This window comes from Macrotis lagotis, chromosome 2 (assembly GCF_037893015.1).
Source record: "Macrotis lagotis isolate mMagLag1 chromosome 2, bilby.v1.9.chrom.fasta, whole genome shotgun sequence".
NCBI classification, from domain to species: domain Eukaryota; kingdom Metazoa; phylum Chordata; class Mammalia; order Peramelemorphia; family Peramelidae; genus Macrotis; species Macrotis lagotis.
The window spans coordinates 106,204,577-106,218,757 of record NC_133659.1 but is presented as its reverse complement, the minus strand read 5'-3'; the positions used below and the strand labels follow the sequence as shown (position 1 = coordinate 106,218,757).

The 14,181-nt window shown below is 40.0% G+C and overlaps 1 protein-coding gene across 1 annotated transcript in view; it reads left to right on the top strand.

The window, feature by feature from the left end:
* The first annotated feature begins 6,056 nt into the window (after nucleotides 1–6,056).
* The window catches only part of PM20D1 (peptidase M20 domain containing 1), a 50,986-nt gene continuing 42,861 nt past the window's right edge, over nucleotides 6,057–14,181 (top strand). Inside the window, exon 1 of the mRNA XM_074222506.1 lies at nucleotides 6,057–6,408. Within this exon, the coding sequence (XP_074078607.1) occupies nucleotides 6,183–6,408 (226 nt within the window). The 5' untranslated portion in view covers nucleotides 6,057–6,182. The remainder of the gene's footprint in view (nucleotides 6,409–14,181) is intronic.

Genomic DNA, 14,181 nt, shown 5'->3' with positions numbered 1-14,181 from the left:
AAGCAGAGGGCAAAATAAAAATGGAGAGAATCCACCGATCCCCCTGAGAAAGAGATCCCAAAAAAACCAACCCCCAGGAATATTATAGCCAAGTTCCAGAACTCCCAAGTCAAAGAGAAAATATTACAAGCAGCCAGAAGGACACAATTCAAATACCATGGAGCTTCAATCAGGATCTCACAGGACTTAGCAGCAACTACATCAAAAGTCTGTAGGGCTTGGAATATAATATACCAGAAGGCAAAAGAGCTTAGAATGCAACTGAGAATCAACTACCCAGCAAAACTGAATGTCCTCTTCCAGGGAAAAAGATGGACTTTGAATGAACCAGGGGAATTTCAAATGTTCCTGTTGGAATGGCCAGAGCTGAACAGAAGGTTTGATCTTCAGATACAGGCCTCAGGTGAAGCATAGAGATTGGAGGAGAAGGGGGACAATATGATGGACTTAATGATGATGAACTGCATGTATTCCTGTATAGAAAAATGACACTGATAATACTCATGAACCTTCTCAATTAACAGAGCAGGTAGAAGGAGATTCTATAGATGAAGCACAGGAGAAAGCTGAATTTGAAGATAAAATATGGTGTAAAAATGGAATCAATAGAAAAAAAGGAAAATGTAATGGGAGAAAGAAAAAGGAGAGGGGGAATAGGCCAAGATATTTCATATAATAAGATTTTTCTTTATTACAATGAGCTATTGCAATGATATGTAAGGGGGAAAGGCAAGGGGGAATGAGGGAATCTTTGCTCTCATCAGAGGTGGCTAGGAGAGGAAACAGCATATTTACTCAATGGGGTATAGACATCTGGAGTAAGGAAGGGGGGGGGACAGAGAGAAGGGGTGGGGATGTGAATGAAGGAGGAGAGGATGGACCATGGGGGGAGAGTGATCAGATATAACACATTTCCTTTTTTACTTCTTGCAAGGGGCTGGGATTAGATGGCCTGTCTGGGACCATAGGGCCAAGTGGATACTGGGCCTAAGGGGTGGTATGGGGGCTCAGGGCCTCTTGGCCCCAGGGCCAGGGATCTGTCTGCTGCACCACTCAGCTACCCTACAGCAGAGTCAGAGTGAAAGGAGAGAGAAAATATAGTACCTGCTAGTAGAGAAATAAGAAAGGAGGGAGTTACGATCAGCAATGGCAATGGTGGAAAAATATGGAAGTAACTTTTGTAATAGACTTATCATAAAGAATGTGATCCACTTGCAACAGAGTTGATGGTGTTGGAATAGAGACTGAAGCACATTATCATTTTGGGGGATGCAGGGCAAATAGGGCTAAGTGGCCTGCCAGGGCCACATAGCAGGGTGATCGTTGGGTGTCTGAGGCTGGATTTGGACCCGGGTGCTCCTGGCTCAGGGGCCAGTGCTCTGTCCGCCACCCAGTCACCCCTACTATTATTACTACTTTATTTTATTTTATTTTGGATCTTTTATTTCCTTTTTTTGGTTTTTTTCAGGGCAGTGGGGTTGGGGTGGCTTGCATGTCACACAGCTGGGTGATTGTTGGGTGTACTGGGCCGGATATGGGCTGGGGTGCTCCTGGCTCCAGGGTTGGTGCTTTGTCCACTGCACCACCTGGCCATACCTACAATTATTACTATTATTTTTTATTTTAATTTAAATTTTTTTCTCTCCCCTTTGCTTTATTGCTCAAACAAGTCTATATTTTTTGGGGGGGAGGGGGTATATAAACAAGAATATTTTATTAATATATAAAAAACATTATTTATACAAAATGAGAATAAATAAATATTAAATTTAAAAAAAGAAAATGAGAAATTCAACATAATCTAATTCTAGAAATTTATTAAGTGATTCTGTTTCATGAATTGAGGATAAAAGATAATGAAATAAACCAGCCCTTTTCCAGCTATACATAAAGACAATTTTTTTACCTTTTTTTCTGAAATTTTGAATTCTGCATTTTCTTTTTCCCTCCTCCCCCCCCAAGAAAGTAAGCAATTTGATATAGATTTTATGTGGACAATTCTATATAACATATTTCCGTATTAGTCACATTGTGAAAGAAGAACTAGAACAAAAGAAAAACATGCAAAAATAAAGTACAAATAGTATGCTTTGATCTGCATACAGTCTCCATCAATTCTTTCTCTGGATGTGGATAGAATTTTCCATCATGAGTCAGAAAAAGATAATTTTAAAAATAGTTGGATTTCTGGTCAGACAAAAGTTTTTATTAAGTGCTTCCTATATGTCAGGCTAAATATTTGGGATTATACTTACATAACAAATTGTTCTACTCAAAAATACTCAGTGACTCCCTATTCTCTCTAGCACACAGAGAATCTCTTCATCTTTTTTAATGTAATGAGCTCCTTTTTCTGATAAAGCATAGGAACTCTTAGGATAACATTTTTAAATGCCTAAAATAAAATATATAGAATATAAAAGAAATTTATATTGAAATACAATTATCAAAAAAATTTTTAAGTTCACCAATTCCAAGTTAACTCCAGGATAAAATACAAAATTCTCAGCCTGGAATTTAAAATCCTCCATAATATACATCTCATCTCCAGTCTTATTTCACTATATTCCCTTTCATTTTAATTTATCTGACCTTCTGTTCTTGCTTTTCCATTACATTTTCTGCTGTAATGCCGTTGGTCCTTTCTGAGTACACAACCTTCATTTCTACCTCATAGAAACCATGAGTTCCTTCCAAAAAACCTCTCAGATGACACCTCCTCATCCTCAAGTTGTCTACTCATCCCTTCATATCTTCTTGGAGTACAGGAGTCTTCAAGGAGGACCAGCACCTCTGATGTGAGTGCTGCCAAACCCTTTTCAGGGCTGATTATCCATCTTTGGTGTCTACCAGTTCCACTCGACTCTTACCTGTGACTCCAAGAAACTCTAGTATGTGCAGAAGCCACACTTCAGTAAATCATTTCAGCAAACAGGTTAAGTCATGTTGAAGGTAACTGAGGATCTCAAACCTGTCAGTGAGTTGGAGAGGTAGCTACCCCAAGCATGTGAAGACTTTCCCAGCGGAATAATAAGAATAACCATTTGGTCCAATGGCTACAAAGGCAGCTGAAATAGACATCGAGGAGTCTTTAGACCTTGGTTAGACATCAAAGGTGCCAAGATCATCCACTGCATCCAGAACCATCCCTAATTATCTTGTCTTGCCACTGAATTCAAATGACTCTGGAAGAGTGAGGCTGATGACTTCACCCAATTCTGCCTCACTTAGACTCAATTTATGCATGAGTCAAAAGGCATAACCCATTCTATTTTATCATTTGCCTATCTCAAAGTGACAAAGCAATACATGAAGACACACTGAATACAAGTTTTTTTGGAGTGGTTAAATGATGGAAATCATTGTGAAACTAGAGTTCTAGGATGCTTCTTTTGTCATCTCAATAAAGGAAAAGGAAATAGGTTGTCCTATGACAAGCATGGGGGTCAGGGGTGGATCTCTCAGTCATTTTGACAAAATTCTTGCCAGAGTCCTTCTTAATAGTTTGATCCTTCACCTAAAAGATGATCATCCATTCAAGAACCAATATGACCAGAAAGGGTTTATATGGTGTTTGCTGCCATATATCTCCAGGAGGCATGCCAAGAGCAGAACAGAAGTCTGAACATAATGTATACAATGTTCATCAAGTTCACCAAGGCCTGTGAGAACAAAATTTTAGGCAAAATTTGGTTGTCCAGAGAAGTTAATCAGTATTGTATGATAGTTACATGATGGCTACTTGTACAGATTCTGGATATTGACTGTTGTTCTCAAACTTTCCTAATCACCATTGAAGTGAAGCAGGGCTCTGTGCTTGCTCCCATGCTTCTTAGCATGATGTTATCTATGATGTTTTGAAACTCCCTATATATGAACAAAATAAAGCTAGATGTCACAGTGGATAGAGTATCAATCCTGGAATCAAGAGAACCTGAGCTCAAATCAGACCTCAGATACTTGATACTTACTGAGTAACCATAGGCAAGTCACTTAATCCTGATTGCCTCGCATCCAGGGCCATCTTGAGTCATCCTGAACTATATCTGGCCACTTGACCTTGATGTCTCTAGAGAAGAAAGTGAGGCTGGTGACTTAGCACAGCACCCCCTCTTTCAAATCCATGCATACCATGGAATCACCTCCATGATGTTATGGTCTTCTTCAAGGACAAACTTCATCATATAAACAAAATTTAGCCTCAAAAAGATAGGAAGTTGGAAAAGAAAGATAAACAAATGATACCTTATAAGAATAAATAAAAAAATTTTAAAAATTTAAAAATGATACCTTAGTATTATTATGAAAATAGTTCCCCTAAAAGGATCTGAGGGATTCCCAAGGGTCCAAGGATCATCCTTTAAGAATTTCTCTCAAAGAAATGCTTCTCTGAATTTTCTCAAACATTGAGGCTACAGTTTTGCAAATTTATTCAGGAGTCTACAAACCACCTTATCCAATATCCAGATAGTTACTAATCTAAACTAAAAGAGGATTATCGCAACTTTGTTTTATATAAGAAGGGAAAGCAATGCAAAAGAAAATTTGGCAGGAAATCTGAGTAACTGGAATTCTGGGAATATTTCTAAATGAAATTCAAAGGACAAAAAATTGATATAAGACAAATCTACCAGAGTTTGCATAGAAATCTCTTTTCATTGTCAAAAACAATGTGTCAATAACGTAACATAGTTATGTGTACTCAAACACTTTGGTACCCAAGATTCTTTTCTTTTTCTTTTTTTTGCAAGGCAATGGGGTAAAGTGGCTTACCCAAGGCCACACAGCTAGACAATTATTAAGTGTCTGATGTCAGAATTGAACTCAGGTACTCCTGACTTCAGGGCCCATTCTGTCTACTGTGCCATCTAGCTGCACCGGTACCCAAGATTCTAAAGGAAGTACAAATGGCACTTCAAAGGGTTAGAAAGAACCACTGGCAGAGAAAGTTTGACACAACTTTTAAGTCACTGAAAAGGAGATTTTTAAAACAACTCAAAGTGGGGAAAATTCCAACAGAATGGAAAATATCATAGACAGAAGTTGATGGCATCTGCAACCACCAACCCATATACCTGCTTTCTTATTTCTAAAAAATCTTTATAATAATAATAATTTATATTCACATCAAGAGTATCCTTTATAAAAATATGAGAAGGGAAGAAGCAAATCCTCATTGAAGATTCTTCTCTACAGTAGGCTTCATTTTCATCATAATACAATTGCCCAAGAGAATGCTGAAAAGAAAATCATGTTTAATGAAATTGCTGGGAATGAGGGATAGAGAGGTAGGGAATATGTCATGTTAACATTCCTATTTTCAGTAATAGGGAAAATTGGTATTTTCAATTGCCTCTCCTACTTTGACTGGAATTAACCAGTTTGCTAAGGTTAGACATGGCTGAAGAAACTGATTGTTGATTGACTGAAAATGAGCCTGAAATTGGAAAAAATAAACCAGTGGAGATGGGGTGGAAGACAATTTTGAAAGAGAAGAGATCACGTTTTTTCTGGACTCAAGAAAAAAATGAGACAAATTCATTAGTGGAGGAGAGCTCAGGACAAACATGACCAGGCTGACAAACATGACTCTGCATATCCTGCCCCTCTATATTTAACTTAGGAGAACTGTTATCCCCTCAAGTAAACAACCCCTCTATAGCATAATAGATGGACTTTGAGAAATACTAAATATTTAAAAGTCAAAAAATCCCCCTGAGACTAATTTGGCTTTTGGTGAGAAGCCTCATCTAATATTTTCAACTTTCCTGGAATAACAAGACCATGAAGAGACGCTTTTCTTTGTTTTGTTGACCTATTTTCCCGAGCTAAGGGTCACGATGAAGGATAGCAGAAGCACTTAGTGGAGGATTTCTTATCTCTGTTAATGTATCAAAGTGCATAAGGCGGGTTAGTACCTGCAGGACCCAAGCTTTCAGCCACCACACCCTAAACTACAGCTGTCTTTCCCGACGGAGGAAAACTACAATTCCCCAAAAGCCTGCCAAACCTGGGGGGCGTGGCTGGGATCCTAATTGGCTGCAACCGATACTGTCCCCTCTCGATTGGTCAAAGTCAGGAGTAGGGATGGACCGGGATAGTTCTAGGCTGACAGTTCGGAATCTGGATGCCAAAGTCCCAAATACAGCAGACAGTTAGTTGGCTGCTGGAACCACGCGAAGATGGCCCATCGGGGTGCGGCCGCCACGGAGGGCCTGGCTTCGGGAGTCTGGATGCTGGCGAAGGGGGTGGCGGGCACGGTGCTGGTCCTAGTGACCGTGCTGCTGCTCCGGACCGCCACCTTCCCGGGTCCGGACGAGCTGCGAGGCTGGGGGCGCACAGGGCGGTCAAGGATTCCTGCCCAGTTCAGCGAAGCAGAATTGACTGCAATGAAAGAGGCATTGAAAGGTAACTGCGGGGGACGGTTAGGTGGCACAGTGGATAAAGCACGGGCCCTAGAGTCAGGAGTACCTGGGTTCAAATCTGGTCTCAGACACTTAATAATTACCTAGCTGTGTGGCCTTGGGCAAGCCTCTTAACCCCATTGCCTTGCAAAAAAATAAAGTAACTGCGAACCTCCCCCACCGTCCCCTGCGGACACGCATCTCCGGGGTGCCCCTAGTTTTATGACCTGATATTCCCCGGCCTTGCCGCCTATAGACAGATCCTAGTCCCCCTTTCTGTCCCCCCAAGACCTGCTTCCCTTGGGTTTCTGTTTCTCACCGATTAGGAGTGTTAGTATTAACAATTTTTTACAATATTAACAATTTTTTTACAGTATTTACAAACATTTAAACACTTGGTATGTGCAAAGGCCCTTTATTAAACTTTAGAGGTATTAAAATGAAAACTGGATCCATTCCATGCCCTCAAGCATCTCTCAATCTGTTGTAGAGAAGAATAAAGGGTGGAGAGAGAGGAGATGGATATGTACAAATAATTATTTTACAAAGAATGTGATGGGGCAAGGGAAAGATCCAAAGATATTGAAATTTTGATAATTCTTTGATCTCCACAAGAAAGAAGTAACTCTTTTATCTTTGTATGTCTTCTAGTCTCCTGGCCATTTTCTAACTTGTACTTATTTGTGTACCAGTCTCAAACCCTCTACCAATTATAAACTTCATAAAAGCAGAGACTGTACATTTCCATTGTTGTATGACTAGTCCCTATCACATTGTCTTGCTTTGTGTCATTAATAACCAACATTTGTGTATTTTTTTAATTGAACCTGAGTTCAAGTCTGGCCTCAGACAGTTAATAGCTTGTGACCCTTGGGCAAATCACTTAACCTCAATTACCTCCCTCCCAAAAAAGACTCAGAATTGTTATTTGATTTTTTTCCCCTCCTAACTGTGGAAGGAAATTGGCTCAAATATTCTGTAATTTATCCTTATTTTATGCAAAAAAGTGTAGGCAATTTGACCAGACACATAAAACTTGAACTTGAACCCCCATCTCATCTCAGGACTCTTCACAGACCAGTGCTGCTCTCTCAACTCCAGTTTCTTCTTATGTCCAGTCATTTCTTTGTATCAGTGAAATCAGTGATCCTCGCTAAAGAACTTCTAGTCCCTTTTGGTCCCTACTGGACTTCAGCTTCTATATTGCTCTCTCAGCCTTAGCTCCACACTCCTCCCCACAGTACCTGATCATTCTCTCTCTTGCCATTGCCTCCCTCTCCTCCCCTCCAATATTTTAAATTCACCCTTTGGTATTAAGGAACTGGACAGGCATTTGTGATGTTCCTTGTCCACAGCCCCTTCTTTCTGCTCCAAAGACATCAAACTCCCAAAGTATGGCATGTTATAGCATTATTGTGTATGGTTTTGCAACTGTTGAGGTGAAAGGTAATGACATCAAAGGGGAAGACAAAGCACACACAATTGCCACATCCTTTTCTCTTGAAAAGGATCCCAGACTGCTTTGATCACTGGTAGGGAGAAGCATGCAATGCTAAAAATTCTCAGTCACTCTGGGAGTTATTAGAGATACTACCTGGGTCCTTAATTAGACTCTCAAAATCTCAAATCTCAAAGTTGGATGAGACCAAAAGGCCATCTCATTCAATGCATACTTCAACAAAAAATCAATTCTGTCACATAGTCAGCAAGAATTCAGTCTTTACATTAAGATCTTAATCTGGAAGGAATCTGCTACCTCCTAAGCAGTCATTCCTCATTTGGAGTTTTCATTGTTAAGAAATGTGTGTATGAAGCCTAAATCTGTCTTTTGACAACTTCTACCCATTGCCTCTAGTTTTGTCTTTCATTTTGCCTTCACAGTACTCCTGGGTCCCAGAATGATAAGAGATATATGGTCATAGGAACAATTCAAATTAATTCTAACAGAGGTACAAAAGTTGAAAAAAATGGATACCCTTGACTAGAACTAGTACATAATGGCTCTAAGCATCCTTCCACACTAATGCAAATTGTACAAAGAAAGAACTGAAAAACCTAGGATTTTATCTGCTATAACCTTCAGTTAGATGTCCTGGAAGTCTCTATTTTTATTAACAAAGAAAAGCAAAATTCTCCAGGCTTTCCTCCAAAAAGATTAAACAAGACAGTGGCAGGAAGATGTGTTTTAAAAAATCATTAACCAAGTATAGAGCTGAACTGGGCATACAAATAGCATACATTTCTAGAATGCTTTTAAGGTCCATCAGTTAGATTCCATGCAACAATCCTGGGAGGCAAATAGCATAGGTAGTATTACTCTTATTTTATAAGGAGAAACTAGGGCTCAGAGAACCAGAATAACTTAGACTGACTGGTTCACATAGCTAATACCAGAAACTAATTTTGATTTCAAGTCTCAACACAGAGATTAGTGTTATCTACTTTAGGATAGGTAACTGGGTATAGTGGAAAGTAGACTGACTCAAGATCTAAAAGACTTGTTCAGATCCCATTCTGACACTTACTAGCTATATGATCTTGAGCAAGTATCTTAACCTTCCTGACTCAGTTTTCCCATCTGTAAAATGAGACAGTAGAACTACCTGGTCTCCAACACCTCTAGATCTGTGATCCACTATATTTGTTGTTCAGTCATTTCAGTTGTCAGATTCTTTGTGACCCCAATTGGGGCTTTCTTGACAGACACTGGTGCAGTTTGCCATTTCCTTCACCAGCTAATTTTACAGATAAGGAGACTGAGGCAAACAGGATCCACATCTAGTAAGCATCTGAGATCTGAAGACTCATGAGAGACAGGGAGAGAGATCCAGTATACACATTGCTAATATTTGGCATGGATATGCTTGGCATGGACAACTACCAAGTTGTGGTTTACCAAGCAGTCTAGTGGTTCCTAAGATGCTAAATTAAAGTTAGCTCTTCCTCCTCGGGGTTGGTCAGTGGCTTGTGGGGGTGGGGTTTACCAAGCAGTCTAATGGGTCCTGGGCTATCTAATTTGGATGCTAAATTAAAGTTAGTTCTTCCTCCTTGGGGACAGTCAGTGGGTTGTGGGGGTGGGGAGGATAGGATATGGAAAAAGGTTTAGGAAGAAGGATCATTCCCAAGATGAGTGAATGATCACTAGCCAAATATATAGTAGGACAGATTTTTGTTAAAATATGGGTTGAATGAAGTGGTCTTTTGAGGCCCCTTCCACTTCTGAGATTCAAGATTTTTGAGAAGCACCATTTAATTAAGTGATTGTTCCTGTGCAAAAAGTACTTTCCTGGAAGCAGAATGCTCCACATATGACTGGGCAACCTCCCTGTCAAAAAGCCCATTGGCCAGATATACTTTTTAATTCTGGGAAAGCAGACTTTGTGAAAAATTAACATATAGCCTAGGTTAGGGGTGAGGAATTAACTGATAACTAGGGCTCAGGATCTAAAGACTATGAACCTGCTTTTTGCAACAACTCTGACAAAGCTTAACAAAATGAAGTGGTTTTGTCATCAAAGGATGATAATTCAAGCTTCCAGTTTATGGATGATACAGAGAAGACACATTAGATAAAGGAAGAGAGAGGACCTGATTGATTTGAAATTTGGATTTTTCTGTTCTCTGTCTCAAAAATGAACTAGTCAAAGATGAGGAAGCCAGGTGTTAAAGAAGATAGAAATTTCTTTAGTCAAGGTCTGAAAATTAAAGTGGTGAAGACTTGGAAAATTGTCCCAGAAACTTTGAGCCTTTACTGACACTGAAGTACATGTCGTATAAGTTTGACTTATCAGAAAATGAATATCTGTGTGATAGACAGTGAATTTTATGGCATTAAGAATATATTCATTTATTTTTAAAAAGTAACAAAAAGTACTATTTCTCAGTTCTTTGATTCAGCAATAACATTACTAGGTCTATATTCCAAGGAGATCACAGTAAAAAGGAAAAGGAATCATGTAAAAAAATATTTATAGCAGTTCTTTTGTGATGGCAAAGAATAGGATACCTATCAGTTGGAAAAAGATGAACAAGTTGTAGCATATGAATGTGATGTTCTACATAGCTGAATATATGTAAATATATGCATAAATATATATTTATGTATGCATAAATATATATTTTTATATATTGAATATGACTGCTATTTCTTGCCTCCTTAAACTAGTGGGGGGAGCAGGTTGGGGGAGGGTGAGAATGTGGAACTAAAAATAAAAATTCAATTGTATGTATATGTTTGTAAAACATAATTGTTCAGACCCCACCTAGTTGGAGAAGTCCATTGTACTCTATACAAGTAAGGGTGGGGATAAGTTCTTTGATTTGATTTGGAAGTAAATTTAGATGTATAAGGCATAATTAGTTATATTTTCCACCCATCACAGAATAGATCCACCTCTCATTGTAATATTCATTCTCTTTCATTAAATAGTAACCACCAGAGTTGATTGCCACCCTCAAGAGAACTCACTTTTCCAAGGGCATATAAACTTTAAGGCCACTGCCTTGATTCATCTTTGGCATTTGAGAGTGTCATTGATCCATTTTATTGATAACATGCTAGTATTATTATTAAAACAATTATCTAGAAATAATGTTTCTTGAATCTTTTAAATATCACAGAATGATATTGCTGTTACCATTTACAATGTTCTCTTGGTTCTGTTCATTTCACTCTTCATTATTTCATGCAAGTCTTCCATGTTTTTGTAAAATCAACCAACTCATCATTTCTTTTTTTTATTTTTTTATTTTTTTATTCTCATTTTGTACAAATGTTTTTTTACATTAATAAAATATTCTTGTTTAAGAGTAAATGAAATATCCCCTTCCCCCCATGAATGTAGACTTGCTTGAGCGATAAAGGGGAGAGAAAAAAATTAAAATAAAAAACTAGTAATAATTGTAGGTATGACCAGGTGGCGCAATGGACGAAGCACCAGCCCTGGAGCCCTGAGCACCCAAGCCCACATCCAGCCCCATAGACCCAACAATCACCCAGCCATGTGACATGCAAGCCACATGATCCCCACTGCCCTGCAAAAACCAAAAAGAAGAAAAAAAAAGACCCAAAATAAAATAAAATAGTAATAATAGTAGTGGTGGCTGGGTGGCAGACAGAGCATTGGCCCTTGAGCCAGGAGCACCTGGGTCCAAATCCGGCCTCAGACACCCAAAGACCACCCTGCTATGTGGCCCCAGGCAGGCCACCCAGCCCCATTTGCCCTGCACCCTCCCCCAAATAAAAATAATAAAAAATGTGCTTCAGTCTTTGTTCCAACACCAACAACTCTGTCATGGGTGGATCACATTCTTTATGATAAGTCCATCACAAAAGTTACTTGCATATTTTTCCAACCTTGCCTTTGCTGATCGCAACTCCCTCCTTTCTTATTTCTCCACTACCATGTACTGTATTTTCTCTCTCCTTTCCCTCTGACTCTGCTGTAGGGTAGCTGAGTGGCACAGCAGACAGATCCCTGGTCCTGGGGCCAAGAGGCCCTGAGCCCCCATACTACCCCTTAGGCCCAGAATCCACCTGGCCCCATGGTCCTGGACATGCCATCCAATCCCAGACCCTTGCAAGAAGTAAAAAAGAAAATGTGTTATATCTGACCACTCTCCCCCTCATGGTCCATCCTCTCCTCCTTCATTCACATTCCCACCCCTTACCCCTGCTCCCCCCCTCTTTCTTACTCCAGATGTCGATACCCCATTGAGTATATATGCTGTTTCCTCTCCTAGCCACCTCTGATGAGAACAAAGGTTCCCTCATTCCCCCTTGCCTCTCCCCATCCATATCATTGCTATTGCTCATTGTAATAAAGAAAAGTCTTATATGAACTATCTTGGCCTATTCCCCCTCTCCTTTTTCTTTCTCCCATTACATTTCCCTTTTTTTTTCTATTGACTCCATTTTTACACCATATTTTATCTTCAAATTCAGCTTTCTCCTGTGCTTCAACTATAAAAGCTCCCTCTACCTGCTCTATTAGCTGTGAAAGTTCGTATGAGTATTATCAGTGTCATTTTTCTATGCAGGAATACATGCAGTTCATCATCATTAAGTCCCTCATATTTTCCCCCTCTCCTCCAATCTCTATGCTTCACCTGAGGCCTGTATCTGAAGATCAAACCTTCTGTTCAGCTCTGGCCATTCCAATAGGAACATTTGAAATTCCCCTCGTTCATTCAAAGTCCATCTTTTTCCCTGGAAGAGGACATTCAGTTTTGCTGGGTAGTTGATTCTCAGTTGCATTCTAAGCTCTTTTGCCTTCCAGTATATTATATTCCAAGCCCTACGAACTTTTGATGTAGTTGCTGCTAAGTCCTGTGAGATCCTGATTGAAGCTCCATGGTATTTGAATTGTGTCCTTCTGGCTGCTTGTAATATTTTCTCTTTGACTTGGGAGTTCTGGAACTTGGCTATAATATTCCTAGGGGTTGTTTTTTGGGGATCTCTTTCTGTGGGGGATTGGTGGATTTTCTCCATTTCTATTTTGCCCTCTGCTTCTAGAATATCAGGGCAATTTTCCTGTAGTAATTCTTTGAAAATGATGTCAAGGCTCTTTTCCTGATCATGACTTTCAGGTATTCCAATAATTTTTAAATTATTTTTCCTAAGTCTATTTTCCATATCAGTTGTTTTTTCAATGAGATGTTTCACATTTTCTTCTAATTTTTCATTTTTTTGGTTTTGAAGTATTGATTCCTGATTTCTGGTAAATTCATCAATCTCCCTGGATTCTATTCTTTGTCTGAAGGGATTTTTCTCCTCAGAGAGTTTTCTTATCTCTTTTTCCATCTGGCCAATTTTGCTTTTTAAAGCATTCTTCTCCTCAGTAACTTTTTGAACTGTTTTATCCATTTGACCTAAGCTGGTTTTTCTTCAGCCTTTTTTTGGATTTCCTTGACTAAGCTGCTGACTTCATTTTCATGTTTTTCCTGCATCTTTCTCATTTCTTTTCCTAGTTTTTCTTCTAACTCCCTCATTTGATTTTCAAAGTCTTTTTTGAGCTCTGTCATAGCCTGATCCCAGTTTCTGTTTTTCTGGGATTCTTTAGATGCAGGAGCTTGTGTTTCCTCATCTTCAGACTGAGTATATCCATCCTTCTTGGGATCATAGATAATATATTTCTCAATGGTGTTCCTCTTTTTTCTCTGCTTGCTCATTTTCCCAGCTTTAGCCTGTTTTGGGGGTGCTTCCTGAGCTTTTGGGGCACTCCCACAAGGGTCTCAGTGTGTGAGGCTCTGTCCTCCCTCCTGGTCTGTGAATAACCATATGCGCTCCCATCTGCCATGGGCCTGAGGTGGAGGGGGCCCTGCTATTCTATAGAGGGGCCTAGACTGCGATTAGGATCTGAATGTTTTCAGAGCCCCAGAGTCCTGTTCCAGGGACAGAGGACAGAGCTCTGCAGTCTCTCTCTCTTCACTTCCCTCCCTCTGCTCAATGGGCTCATGCCCTGGGGGCTCCTGCTTACCAGCTCCGCCTGCTTCTGTTCCTGGATCTGGGCTGCTGAAAGACCATGCTACTTGCTGTGTGCCCTGGGGGCTGGACTCCACGTGCTCACTGTGGCAGAGGTCCCCCGCTGTTCCCCCACTTTGTGCCCCGTGCTCCTCGGGGTGTAGCTCAGAAGACTCCCCCACTGCTGTGAGCTGGGGCTCCCAGAGCCCTGGAGCTGCCTCTGGGAGGCTGAAGTTCTTTCTCTCTGCCCCTCCAACCCCGGGGAGCAGAGCCTGTCTGCTCTTTTCCATGTTACCTTGAGTAGGAGAACTGTCT